At 50.2% G+C, this 13,686-nt stretch overlaps 1 protein-coding gene across 1 annotated transcript in view; it reads right to left on the bottom strand.

Annotated features, from left to right (window-relative positions):
* Nucleotides 1-2,660: 2,660 nt before the first annotated feature.
* Nucleotides 2,661-13,686, bottom strand: part of RIMKLA (ribosomal modification protein rimK like family member A) — a 35,211-nt gene continuing 24,185 nt past the window's right edge. Inside the window, exons 4-5 of the mRNA XM_026498353.4 lie at nt 12,513-12,716; nt 2,661-10,564 (exon numbers count right to left, since the gene is read on the bottom strand). Coding sequence (XP_026354138.2) covers nt 10,074-10,564; nt 12,513-12,716 — 695 coding nt within the window. The 3' untranslated portion in view covers nt 2,661-10,073. The remainder of the gene's footprint in view (nt 10,565-12,512; nt 12,717-13,686) is intronic.

Here is a 13,686-nt window from a genome sequence, read left to right on the forward strand (position 1 = left end):
GTGGTTAGGCGTCTGCCTTCAGCTCAGGGCGTGATCCCAGAGTCCTGGGATCGAGCCCTGCATCGGGCTCCTCCGCTGGGAGCCTGCTTCTTCCTCTCCCACTCCCCCTGCTTGTGTTCCCTCTCTCGCTGGCTGTCTCTATCTCTGTCGAATGAATAAATAAATAAAATCTTTAAAAAGAAAAGAAAAGAAAAGGGCGTGTAATCGGACATTAAGAAAAGAAGCCTAGGTTCCAGAGAGAAATTTGAGAGTATCACGCAGATGGTAATGAATACCAGGGAAGTAGAGGCGATCACCTGCGGAAGAGAAGAGAGACAAGGAAAGGCCCCAAACCGAAAGATTAAGGGAGCGAACCCAGCAGAGCGGGCTGAGATAATTTCAGATTTCTCCCGACTGTTCGTGCAAAAAAATCCCCTTGTACCAGATTCCCCAAATGTTAACATTTTATCGCATTTGCTTTATCTTTTTTCTTCTCTTTATATTCACTGTTTTCCAAACCATTGGAAAGTAAGTTGCAGACCTGACGCCCCTTTTCCCCCAACACTGAAAGTGTATTTTCTAAAAACAAGGCCATGCTCTTACGTGTGCTCCGCAGTACAGTCACCGAAATCAGGAAATTAACATGGACATGACACTCGCAGATGAAAACAGTACAGACCTCATTCCAGATTCCACCGATTGTCTCCGTGTCCTTTGTAGCAAAAGAAAATCCCCGAGCAGGCGGGGCATCAGCGGCGCCGTGTCTCTCGTCGGGGGTGTGCCCTTGGAGGTGACACAACGTGCTGCGGCTCCGATGTTCTGTCACGTATCCCATGAGGAATGCAGCCAAAATTTTCCTACACAGGAAGAGGCCCCGGCTCTTGGGAGATCTGAAAAGCTGTGACTGGTGAAAGAGCGAACCCTGGGGAGAAGCCTCTTCCCCGATTGCGGAAACTGCGGCAGTGAAAGGACACAGCCCCAGGAGAAGCAGCACAGTGGGTGCCGCCGTGCCAGCGGGCAGTGCCAGCGGCTCGGAGGCTGGCTGGCTCTCCGGGGAAGACCGCAGGCCTGGGAAATAGAAGGGGGGCTTCGTCGCCTTGTTCCTTGAGGAGAGGCAGTCCCGAGATCCGACAGCTTGGGAAGGTGTCCGAGCCAGCGGGTGCCCCTCCGGTGGTGTCTCTGCTGTGGGCACGGTTTCCGCCCGAGCCAAAGTCAGGAGGGCGGGGAAACAGTCCCCACCCTTTCCCATGTACCTCCGGCCCCACCAAACACCCCGGTCTGCAGAGCAGCCAGATGGAGTTCTTGTTGACAGCTACGGGAATCGGACAGAATGGGAAGTCGACGGCACCAAGGGATTATTGTTCGTTTTTTTAGACGTGGCAAAGGCATGAGGAAGTGTCCTCTTTTAAAAAAGAGATACATGCTGGGGCGCCTGGGGGGCTCAGTTGGTGAAGCATCGGACTCTTGATCTCAGTTCAGGTCTTGATCTCAGGGTGGTGAGTTCAAGCCCTGCGTTGGGCTCCATGCTGGGTGTGGAGCCTACTTTAAAAAAAAGAAAGAAAGAAAAGAAAAAGAAGATGCTTGCTCTTGGAGAATGCAGGGGAGAAAAAGATGTGGTGTATGGGATTTTTTTTTAAATGCTTAAAGAAAATAAATGCATAGATGCAGTAAAAATAGAAAATTTGGTAATTTATAATCTGGTGGTTTACTAAACTATTTTCTCTACTTTTGTGTCATTTGAAGATTTTCATATAAAATGAAAAGAATAGGGGCGCCTGGGTGGCTCAGTTGGTTAAGCATCTGCTTTCAGCTCAGATCGTGATCCTGGGGTCCTGGGATTGAGCCCACATGGGGCTCCCTGCTCAGTGGGGAGCCTGCTTCTCCCTCTCCCTCTGCTGCTCCCCCATGCTTGTGCTCTCTCTCTGTCAAATAAATTAAAATCTTTAAAAAATAATAAAAAGAATAAAAAGAGACGTAGGGCACATTCCCCAGTGTTTGGGTCGAAGGACATGTGAGTGGTAGGACAGTAGCATCCCCCAAATCATCGCAACGGCAATCGAGCATTACCTCTGCCAATCTCTAGCCTCGGGCTGGGTTCCCTGACCCTCAGAAATTGGGGAACAGCCTTAGTTCAAGGGTCTCAGGCCTGGTGCTGACCAGAGTGATTTGCTAAAGGTCTTACCAGTGTTCCCGGGAAGGCCTGTGAAGTTTCATGCAAACACAGGTCCCGGTGTCTCGGCCTGACCTGGGAGCCTTCTGCAGGTGGGTCCACAGACTCTCTCAGTCCCCCGGGGCCCTTACTGTGCCGCACAGCCACTGTTAATGGCTTCCAGCTCTCGCTTGCTCTTTGAATCTCAATTCAAATGTCAGCCCAGGAGAGCTCACGGAGCAGGCCCATGACAGGCTCATACCATCTGCATTAGTATTTTCCTCCATCATCTTGACAGTTGAGAGCTGGCAATATTACAATTCAGACGACACTCTGCGTTTGAAAGGAAAATTATGGTTTTTCAGAATGCAGCTGGTGTGCGAGTGAATAGGATGAAGTTTCTGTGAAGCTTTTCCCTCATTTTATGATATGAAAATAATAAAATGTAGCTTCAGCATGTGGTCCTCACTTAAAAAGAACAACCAAAAGGCGCAGAGTTTGGCGAACAAAGGCACATAAAGCATCTTGTTCCACAGTAATAATTTTAATAAAAAGCAAAGACAGCAAAACAATCATTTATAAATGATTTCTTCCCTGTTGGAGAAGTTAACACTGTTATTGCTGTAGAAACCGCTGAGCTCTCTCAGCGCCTGGCTGAGATATATTCCTTGTACACAGCACATTTTCAGTTTGCCAGTTAGGCAGGGGAAGCAACGATTCACTTTCCTGAAGGGGAACTGAGCCGAAGTACAGCCCGCAGTGAGACAGAACTCACACATCACTCCCGAAGCAGAGAAGCCAACGAAACACACGTCTCACGTGTGGAAACAGAAGCAAGACAAAACAAGCGGAGAAGCAGCGTTTTCTAGCATTTTTCTCGGTCGGTTCTGCACATTCTACCAGGACACCTGCTTCAAGAAATCCATCGCCCAGGCCAGCCTCCCCGGAACGAGGGGTTTCAGTGCTCACGTAGCTCCATGTCTTTCTCGGTCACCGGGTAGCAGTGGTGTGCTGGTCGGCGTGTCACAACCAGCCCTCCAGGGTAGAAACGTGATATGCGGCATCTGCCCATCTCTGGGGGAGCACATATCCCACCAGGGCTGATGTCCAGTCGCCAACGTGATGTCACCAAACGGTGGCCTTTGCAGAGACGCACAGCAGCACGCCCTTCATCCTTTCGTCAAAGGGCGTGTCCGCCTCGAGGATCCGACAGCATAACCCCGAGAGCATCCATAACAGAAAAATGTAGTAAAATAATAGGGAAGTGATGAGTTTTGAGTGCTTATTACCTATGTTTTTAATATATTTTTTGGAATATACTTTCATTGTAGGTTGATATCACTTTAATTTTTTTTTAAATGATGGCTGTGTTTCAGAGCCAGCTCACTAAATTCCTGCAAACGCTGATCCCCTCTCCTGGGCCAGCATGAGCGGGCTCCAGCACCCCGGTGGCACGCGGGCACCACCTCCCGGGGGGGACTACACCAAACCAGCCACCTGCCGAATCCCGTCTTCCCAGAGACCTCTGTTGGTCCTGCGGAGGGACTGAGAGCCCCAGCCCCCCTCGCAGGAGATGAGCCTTCTTTCCAGACAGGAGATGCTGGGAGCCTCCCTCAGGACAGGCGCAGGACAGCAGGAATATGAGCCCCTTGACTGGCTGCTTCGTTCTGCTCTCAGGGCTGTCAGCCCCGCCAAGTCCAGATGGTGCTGCTGGGCTCTCAGAGCTCCCTGCGCAGCCCTGGCCTCCTGCACTCCCCTCACCCTCTGTCTGACAGATTCCATGCAAGTCCCTGGCACCTCTTCCTTCCATCTGATGCAAAGCCAGCAAACCTCATACAGGAAAAGCCGAAGAAACCAGGTGCTAAATCACCCAAGGTCAGGCTGCTCGCCAGCTTTCAGCCTCCCAGTTGTCCGAGGCAGCCTTTCCTTCAAATTCATCATTAAGCCAAGACCTCTAGATCTCACACTATCCGGCATCCTAGGATCTCAAGGACGGACGGAACGTTCCTACTGTGAAGCCCAGACCATGGCATGCACGAGCAGCCGCCAGCCCTCCTCGGCCTCCCAGCCGTGAAGCCGCTGTCTGCCTGCTCCCCTCCCTTGGCACGGAGCCACGACCACGGGCAGGAGCTGCTTGTGGCTGACAGTGGGGAGGAGGCTGCGGAAAGCGAGGCATGTGGCTCAGTGCTTCACATTCACGACTGTTTATTAAATAATCACATTCATAGGTAGAGAAACGAAGGTTTGGCAAGATTCAGTGACTCTCCCGAGGACACACGAGCTCTAGGTTATGGAGGTGGGATTGGCACCGAGGATGTCTGACTCAAACTGGCACGACTGACGGGAGCCCGCGCTGCCTTCCACAGAGCGCGAAGACCCTGACGGTGGGGACTCTGGTTGTTTGTGATGCCTGGGTAGCGTCGTGCGGGTGAAAAATGTATCCCCTTGAGAGATGACGCTAGAGTTCCTCTTGAGGGAGCCATCTTTGTTTAGGAAAATGCCTTTACTAAGCCACCCGCTGGAGAAGGGGAGATCGCGAAGTGGATTTGGTTTATCCCAAGTAGGGAGACGGGTACGTGTGGGGTAGAAGGGGATGGGTTCCTTGGTGGTATATCCAAAGAACACTTTACAAAGGGGGTACCACGTCTGCATTGCCGTAATGTCTTCCGTTAGCTCCCACGTCATTGAAAACACACACACACCCACACGCACTGGCGCATTTGAATTTCGTTGTGTGTGGGAATCGGAGAGAGAACTGAGCTTCGTGTCATTGATGGACTGCAGGGAGGAGACCCCATCATTACTGAAAATGAGGTAGAAGTCTGGCTGCCAAAATGTCAGCTCCTTAGAGATCACAGACATCCAAAGGCCCAGTTACCAGACGTGCCTGGGTCTCAAGGCCTACACGGGCCCCGGCTGACATAGGGGCCTCAAGAGGGAAGAATCTGGCCTAGTGGCTGGCCACAGGTGAATGTGCTGTGGAACCAAGTGGGAGGACACTTTTGACTTTGTGGCTCTTTGCAGCTGGAACACGTGCATCCATCAGGACCCCCTGCAGGAGTGCCCGATGGAAGAAGTTTGGGACCTTCGAGCCCTTGACCTCCACAGAGGCCCACAAAGGCCTCCACACATCCAAGACATTCCGCAGTGGGGAAACGCCAGCCAAGTTGGGACCAAGGGAGCCTTCAGCCAGCCCAGCAGGGGCCTTCCCCCCTCATCCATCACTGATGGTGTGAGGTGGGGCTGAATGGTCTTGGAGGGTCTGAAGGCGCAGGCCATATGCCAGCTTGCACCATAGAAATCTCACATACGCCTCTAGGGCTCTCATTTAAGCCGTCCAAGAGGTGAAGCCTTCAGAGCTGGCACATCCACGCCATGGGGATCCAGAGCAGAGGCTCAGCGGGGGAAAGGGCAGGCGGGAGTCCAGGATGACAGCAAGTGCTGAGCACTAGGGAAGAACAGCCAGCTCTGGCAGGGTGCTAAACCAGAACGGGGAATCGGACTGCCGGTGTCCCAGCTCTGCGGCTGACTAGCTGTGACCGTGGCCCCTGGGATTCAGATCCGTCTGTAAAATGGGGGACTGAATTCATGTCCGGAGGGCTGTTATTCCCATGTCCTCGAATCTGGCTTGATGGGGCACCGGAGTGGCTCAGTCGGTTAAGCGTCTGCCTTCGGCTCAGATCCTGATCCCAGGGTCTCTGCTCAGCGGGCAGTCGGCTTCTCTCTCTCCCTCTGCCCACCCCGCTGCTCGTGCGCTCTCTCGATCTCTCTCAAATAAATAAGATCTTTAAAAAAAAAATCTGGCTTGGTGGGTGACTTTCTCAGTGTTGCCTCGGAGCCACAGTGAACATGAAATGGCACAGTGAGACTACCAAACGGGGGTAGGGGGGTTGGGGGAGGACGCCAGCACAGGGCCCAAGGGAGTGCCACGGGAGCCACACCGGGAGAAGGACGCTGAAAAGCTGGAAGGAACATCAAGCTGTCATACTCAGCTGTGTGCTTTAGAAGGAAGGGCTGCAGGGTCTGGCCAGAGACTTGGAATGGAAGCATAATGTAGTTTTCAGGAAGGATTCCGACAACATATTCCTGAGATGGGAGGAGAGGGGGTCTTCCAGGTAAAAGCATTTTAAAGTCATGATCTGATCTCGAGTCTCAGAGAAAGTCAGAAACAGCACAAGCCTTAGCTATTAGGCTGTAGCAGCAGATGGAAGGACACGAGCTTCAGGGACAGTGACAAAGACGGCTGTTGTCAGGGCTCGTCCCCAGACATCTGCACAGACTGACAGCGAACAGAAGCCTCACCTGCAGCTGCAAGGGAGGTAAGCTGCGGTGCCCCGTTCTACTGGCTTTGGATTCACTCCAACGTGGCTCCTTAGACCCCCCCTCGGAGCACTGTGGCTCCAGGCCTGCCCGCACAGGACATTCTGCAGAAAAGCCAGAGGTTACCTAGGGGACCCTGGAACCCCCTGCAAGCCGCCTCCATCTCCCCTCCACTTGCATCAAGACCAGCTTCCATCAGGACCTAAGGAAGCACCGAGCCATGTCTCCCCCACTTCCCCAAGACCGAGGAGAATCCGTGGGATTTATTTTCTTTATACAGAAGAGCGTCAAAGATCCCCACCTCTAATGCATACGTGTGCATGATTCTTCCATCTAAACAACCCCCAGAAGAGCCATTTGTTCTTCCTTCCCCTGGAATTCCAAATCCCAATGTATTTCTTCCCCTGAAACAGCATAAAACTATCCAAGACCTTTCTCCTTCCCTTTCCTCCTTGCCCCATCCCCAGTTGTCATGGAATCCCCTTAGCTGGGAGCGATGAGTCTGCAATGGTGATAGTAAGAGCTTATAATCCACTTACACTGTTTTATCAGACGTTAAAGACCTAAAGCCCCAAATCCACATTCTCGCAAACCCGTACCGCTCAGCAATCAGACAGATAGCATGAAGACATTTTTCCCAAGTGCAGAATCATATATATTCTGAGTGACGGAGCTATTGGCATTCAAGTTTTAACCAGTTTCAAGATGCTACTATCAGGTAATGGGAAGACTGTACACAGATGCTGCAATTTCTGTAACACAAGGAAGACTGTTGGTTGATACAGGAGTCAGGAGTTTCAGATTATACACGATACATCCAGAAGGCTGTGTGTGTACACTGAGAGCCTCACTCCTTCAGGCGGTAAGGCCTCTGAGAAGCTGCGTCCCTTTTCAGGCCCCCTACCACTGTTGGTGTGCTAATGCCAAGAATTCGTGGCCTCTTTCTTCCTCGACTCCCTCAGAGGAGGGGTGATGAGAAACTTACAAAACCAGATGTGGGAGGAATTCTTCCACCACCTCCCACGTGACGCACAGTCTCATTAATGAGCTCACTTCAACCTCAAAGCACCCTCAAGAGGTAAACAGGCATGTCCCCTATTGGAAGAATGGAAAAACGAGAAGCAGAGCCTACCTGATTGTGCAAGGTTGTCGGCTCTTTAAGGGGAGAGCCAGAACCAGGAACTGGCTGTGTGTCCCATGTTCCTTCCAGCAGGCCTTGCAGGCAGCTGTAATGAGTGTAGCCTAGACCCATGACCAAGGCTCACAGGGCCCACAGCGGGTATGGGAAATCCAGGGGGGTGGCAGGGCGGGGAGACGGGAGCTGTGATCCGGCTTTCTCTGCTTCCAGGCTGGGCTAGATTTCAAGCAATGGTGCTAATGACTATAGATGTCACTAGCAGCTGGAAGACGGGCCCTCTGACAAATCTGGAAGCATCCTCTAGCTGCTCTGCTCGGGACAGGGCCTGTTAGTGTCCTTTTGGATAAAGTGGGGAGACTGGGCTCCCACTGAACAGTGGGAATGTGTGAATGCAGCTTCCAGAAGGTCATTACTCGGTTCAGATGTTTATGTAGAAAGCATTTGGACAATTCCAACAAGAACAGACCGAGAACTATCCTTCTAAACCCACCCTGAGTGGTAGAGATAAGGTAAATGTCCTAAGCTGCGTAAAGGTGAAGTATAATCATTTGTCAACTGTACAAGACACATCACTAGAGTGACAACGGAGTGGCATGCACCCTGTGTTGGCTGCATTTAAACTACAGTTGTCTAGTGCAGTATCTCCAGTACGTGGAGCCAAACGTTTTTCAATTGTCTAAGTGTTACTTGGTGAGATGTGCTTTTAGCCACAATATTTTAAAAGCCAATTTCTATTTAAATGTGTCGTGAAGAATGTAATAGTTTTGACTGTGTGCACATCTTACGCCGGCAGCGGAGTGAGCACAGGAATTGAAGCACCCGGACGGGTGCTGCTGCCTTCAAACTAGTCAGCTGGGAAGATGCGTGTTTAGTCCAGTGAAGCTGACCTTAACTCACACTGTTTCTAGAGCCTTCCTTGGAAACTGTCCACTTGTAAAGCTTCCTCACTGTTGTCCTTTATGGGTAGATTGATGTTTTGAGGGATCATTTTTTTTAAACAGCCAAAGAGCGTTAGAAGGTAAATCTGATAAATAAAATAGGTGATGAAGCTTGGGACCACCCCCGGGGAGGGTGGCGTGAAAACTGAAGTCTGACTATAAGGCTGTGAGGCCTCTTGCCTTGCATGGCTTCAGAGATAATTCCTAAGAGGAATCCTATCTGTTCTCGGCACATACAACATCCCAGCTCAAGAGTGTGGTCTCCCAAGGAAGTAACAGAGATTATGGTAACTCTTGAGTGCTCACGTTTTAGTGTATTTGGTTAAAAAGGGAGCCTTGCTCCTTCTCATTATACTTCATTAAACGCCATCTCCATGATCTCACCCAAGAGAAGGATCGTCATCTACTGCTTAAAGAGTTAAAATGAAAAGCACTTGGTGTCCTTTCTACGTTATCCAACCCCACCCCCTCTGAATGTGCAATGAGTAATTCCTGAGTCTCCCCAGTTTGGAAAAAGTGGGTAAGGACAGGTCTCTGGAGCCTGGCTAGGACTAGAATGTCGAGGGGATGAGATAGTGTGTTTCCAATGGCTCTATCTACCCAACAGGCCCACAACACCAGCACATACAAGAAAACTTTCTACAGCGAAGCAGTACACAAAGTTTTAGGAGAGAAGGGGGAAAACGATTATCTTCCAGTAGCTTTCTATGATAAAAACCCACCGGCTTCTGGATGACAAATGAACAGAGTCCACTGACAAGAAAGTTCATGGCGTTCGATTCTAGTGCACGCATAAGAAATAAAGTGTGTGGCCACTAGCTCACTGAAGTGCATTTCCAGCTGAGGCCAAAGGCAGCAAAGGTGCAAGAGGCTGCTGGGGCTGGCATTAGTTGAAGCAGGGTCTGTAAGTTCGGAGTGGCAAAGCAATTTGTAGAAAGCCCCAGCAGGGTATCTATCTGCCAACCAGTGAAGTCAAATAACGTTCCATCTCAAACTTTCTACAAAGTGCTTCATCGAAAATGCTAATGAGGAAGCCCCCTTAAACACCATATCCTGAGTGTCAGAGAAATATGGCCAAGATGGTGATTGACGGGGAGCAGAGACTGAACTGTGTATTCTCCCAGCATCCCACACACGCGCGTATGGAAGAGCACGTAACTGCAGTCGCGATCCATCTCTTCTGCACCCGCCTCCATCCGGCGGTGCCTCCTGCCGGGAGCTGCGTTCACGGGCTCTGCTGGTAACAGCCAGAGGCAGCAGCACGCAGTCAGCGACTTAAACGTCAGCCGTGGTACCCAAGTGCCCGCAGCAGACATCGGTCTCGAGTCGATCGGTCGGGATGTTGCTCTTGGTGAGTGTTTTTATAATTAGTCTCTGTAAAAACCACAAAGCTAAGCCGTTTGCTTAAATCATCGTTAGAAGAATGCTGAGTGCCCAGATGGGATTCCTAGTTTCTGTGCAAATGAAATCACATTAGTCCAGATTTTATTCACTCAAAACTATAGGGAAGCGGTAGGATTTGGTTTAAATGCTGCCAAAAAGCAGGAATTCACTTAAGTTTTAATTCTGAAGCAATCCTGTTGTTAATGTTGTAGCCGGGTTCTGGCAGCATGGGGGGCGGGCCCCCCATCGTGCTCACTGAGGAATCCCGGATCTCTCCCAGTTCAGGCTCACTCTCACTAGAGGTAGACCCATTATTGATGGCGTAGACGCTCTCTGCAACTCCCTGAGCTGAAGCGCAGCCATCTGGCTCTTTCTTCTCCCTGGGACTGGACAGTCCTGGGAGGACAGCCATCTTGCCAGTCTGCCTATTGGGCAGCAAGGACATGGTGTAGTCCGCGATGATGCCACCCACATCTAAATTGCACGCCTGGTCGAAGGCTAGGAAGCCGACGTTGGCGTTTGCCTCACACACCACGAAGGAGCCGTCGTCCATGATGAGGAGATCGATGCCACAGAAGTCCATGCCCAGGATGTTGGACACCTGGATAGCCAACTGTTTGCCTTGTTCTGTCAGCGGGCACATGACGCCCACACCACCTGTGGGGAAAGCACAGTGACATAATGGTGACATCAGACACCAAGGACACAAGGACCCTTCAAAGAAGAGACAGGCAATGCTGAGGAGGGGCAGGGTGACAGGTATTCTTAGTACTGACAGAAGATCTGCTTGGAAATCAGGACGCCCTTTGGAAAAACAATAGGGTCATTTCTTATCTGAGAGTTTTTAAAATGTTTATTTCCTCTGACCTACCACTAAGGAAATAATCTTATGTAATGGAAAAAAGCTTTATGCACAAAGATGTTGATGGCAGGGTTATTTAAGATACCCAACAATCAAAATCCTGGGACATAATAGGCACTCCCTAAACATTTGTTGATAAGTAAATGAAAAACTACAAATATCTCACAAGAGAGGAAAGCAGCATATTTTACAATCATGAATAATAATGCTCGTAGAGAGCTGGTGATCCCATGGAAAAATACCTGGAAGGATTTAAGACTGTGCAGCATGACCACAACCGTGCAAAAAGGTACTGCTGGAAAGGACAATACAGAAATGTTAACAATGCCTGTCTTTAAAGGGTGGGATTAATGATAAATATTTTTTAATGATAAACATCTTTTTCATTAGGACTTTGCTATGTTTTCCAAATTTTCTACATGAGAATGGATTCCTTTTGTACAGAAAAAGCAAAATTAACATTGTGTTGGGGCACCTGGGAGACTCAGTCGGTTAAGTGTCTGACTCTTGATTTCAGCTCAGGTCATGATCTCAGGGTCGTGGGACTGAGCCCCGTGTCAGGCTCCATGCTCAGCCCAGAGTCTGTTTGGGACTCTCTCTCTCCCTCTGCACCCCCCCCCAAATAAATAAATCTGTAAAAAAAAAATTAACATTATGTTTTACTAAGAGGGAGATGGAAAGGCTTATGAGACAAAATCGTATGCCAAAGACAGAGCGTCTGCCTGCCCTTAGCCACGACAGAGCTAAGACCTCAGGATAAGAGTCTCCTTGGAAAGACTTAAGACCTGTATTCTCAGGTCCAACAACTAATGCCTTCACCTTAACACTGTCCCTTCTCCACCTGTTAGAATGTACAAGGCAAAGGCTATAAAAGAGTTGATCTGCTTTCGCGTCTTGTCCTCTGCGGGACGGTAAGCTGTCCCAGGGCAGGGACTCTCCCGTTAGTCGCACTCGATCGAGTCCGCTCGCGGCGACTGCTCGACCGGTGTTGGTGAAGGAAGGACCGAACTGTGTCTCAGCCTCTTTATTAGTCACTAGCCTCGGGACACTCACAGGGCCATTTAGGATATAACCGTGGGCATTTGTTTTCATATTAACAACATACACGCTCATTCAATGAGGGTGACAATAACCTTCTGTGACGGGGACAAGAATGTCTATCCCTCCTGCAACAGCTCCATTCCCCGGAACAGAACACGAGGTTAACCCCGGCTCACGGGATGGACTTACGCATCTGATCCGAACATGAACTGCAGCTTCTATCATACACGTAAGAAAAACACAGCCTTCAGTTAACGACGCAAAAGCAGGTATGCTCTGCCTTCTGCCGCTGCCCTACCGTACGCGCTCATCCCCTCGCCAGAGCGACTGAGAGTCTTCCGGATGCCTCATGCCTTCAATCCCTCCTGCACCCACGTGTCGGCTCTTCTCAAACACGGATCCCCATGCCGCTCCCTGCTTTACACCGGACTGCTGAGGCCCAACGCCTACGAGTCAGGGTTCGGTCTCAGTGGCCTGACACCCAGGCCTGACCTCCGTCACGGCACCTACACCCGTCTGTCCCTTTCCTGGGCTGCTTGCTGTGACAGGACAGGGCTTGTTTCTCATTCTTATCTGTGATCCTGGTGCCTCGCAGAGGACTTGACAAGATAGGAGGGATCGATCGACATTTACTGAATGGGTGCAAGCATCCTAATGAAAAGTCCCTCACGGAGAAACGGAGTGTGAGCTTTTCGACCTTACCGAGAGAGCAGTTGCTCTGCATCCGGCCGTCCGTGGAGCAGCGAAGCATAGAGCCTATCACCCGGCCCCCGACCACCACCACCCGGATATCTTTGCCGTGTGACTCCTTCACATACTTCTGGAACAGGTAGGGCACATCATGGCGGATCAGATGGCAGATGTCTGAGAGGTGATGCTTATCTCTTGCAAGAAAAACAGCTTTTCCTTTAAGATGAAAGACAAGAGCAAGAGGAGTGGTTAGGGAAGCCTCTGAGCCGGGTCCTCGCCCTCCCACCTCCCTGTCCCACACGGCTGTCGATTCTTTCTGAACGTGCCTTACCTCCGCGCCTTCTGTTTCTCTGACCAGACTCTCGCTTCTTATCATGGCCTCAAACCTTATTTTCTCTTGGTTTTACTCAGGTCCCTCTCCCTCCACAACAACTCTATTTTCAGGATGAAATAACATTGTATTCCAGAAACACAGAGAAGAGGCCACGATAAAAACCTAAGGATCTAGTCAACTCAGTTCCAAAAGCAGGCCGCAAGTCCTATCACCCCGGGATGCTGATTAGGCGGAGTCCGTCCCTACCCCACTTTGTTAGTACCCCAGATCTCACACTGACTCGGAGTACAAAGCAGGCGTCAGTCCACGTTTACAGAACATAATTAACTAAACACATTTTGGAGGAATTCCAAGGCTAGGTAGACAGAGACCCACAAAAGGTAACTGTAATACAGCAGGATAGAGCGTGAAGACAGGTCTATGCAAGTGCCCTGGGAGGTCAAAGAGGGAACCACTGACAGACCCCCTCCTCCTTTTAAACACAGGAAACTTATGATCTAGCTATACCTATTTAATTCTAAAAGAAATTATCCATACTTCTATTGCAATCTAGGGAAAGCGTTCCTTCTTGACTCCAAATCCTTTATTTGCTGCTTGAATCACCAATGCTTTTATAATTAGTTGGCCTCTGCTTTTCCATTTGCGTATTAGCTGACAGATCTGAGCAGAGTCCCTGATGGGTTTGCTCTGCCAATCGGACAAGAGCACACCCAGTCTGAGCCTTGTTAGTAAATATGGAACAAAGAGATGGTTTTCCTAAGATCTGTGTCACCACACTGAAGGAGTGGGACCCTTCTGAAGTCTTAATAAAAAGAGTGATGGACATCAGCCCCTAGCGGCACAGAAGACTGA

Source organism: Ursus arctos, unplaced genomic scaffold (genome assembly GCF_023065955.2).
Source record: "Ursus arctos isolate Adak ecotype North America unplaced genomic scaffold, UrsArc2.0 scaffold_12, whole genome shotgun sequence".
Classification (NCBI taxonomy): Eukaryota; Metazoa; Chordata; class Mammalia; order Carnivora; family Ursidae; genus Ursus; species Ursus arctos.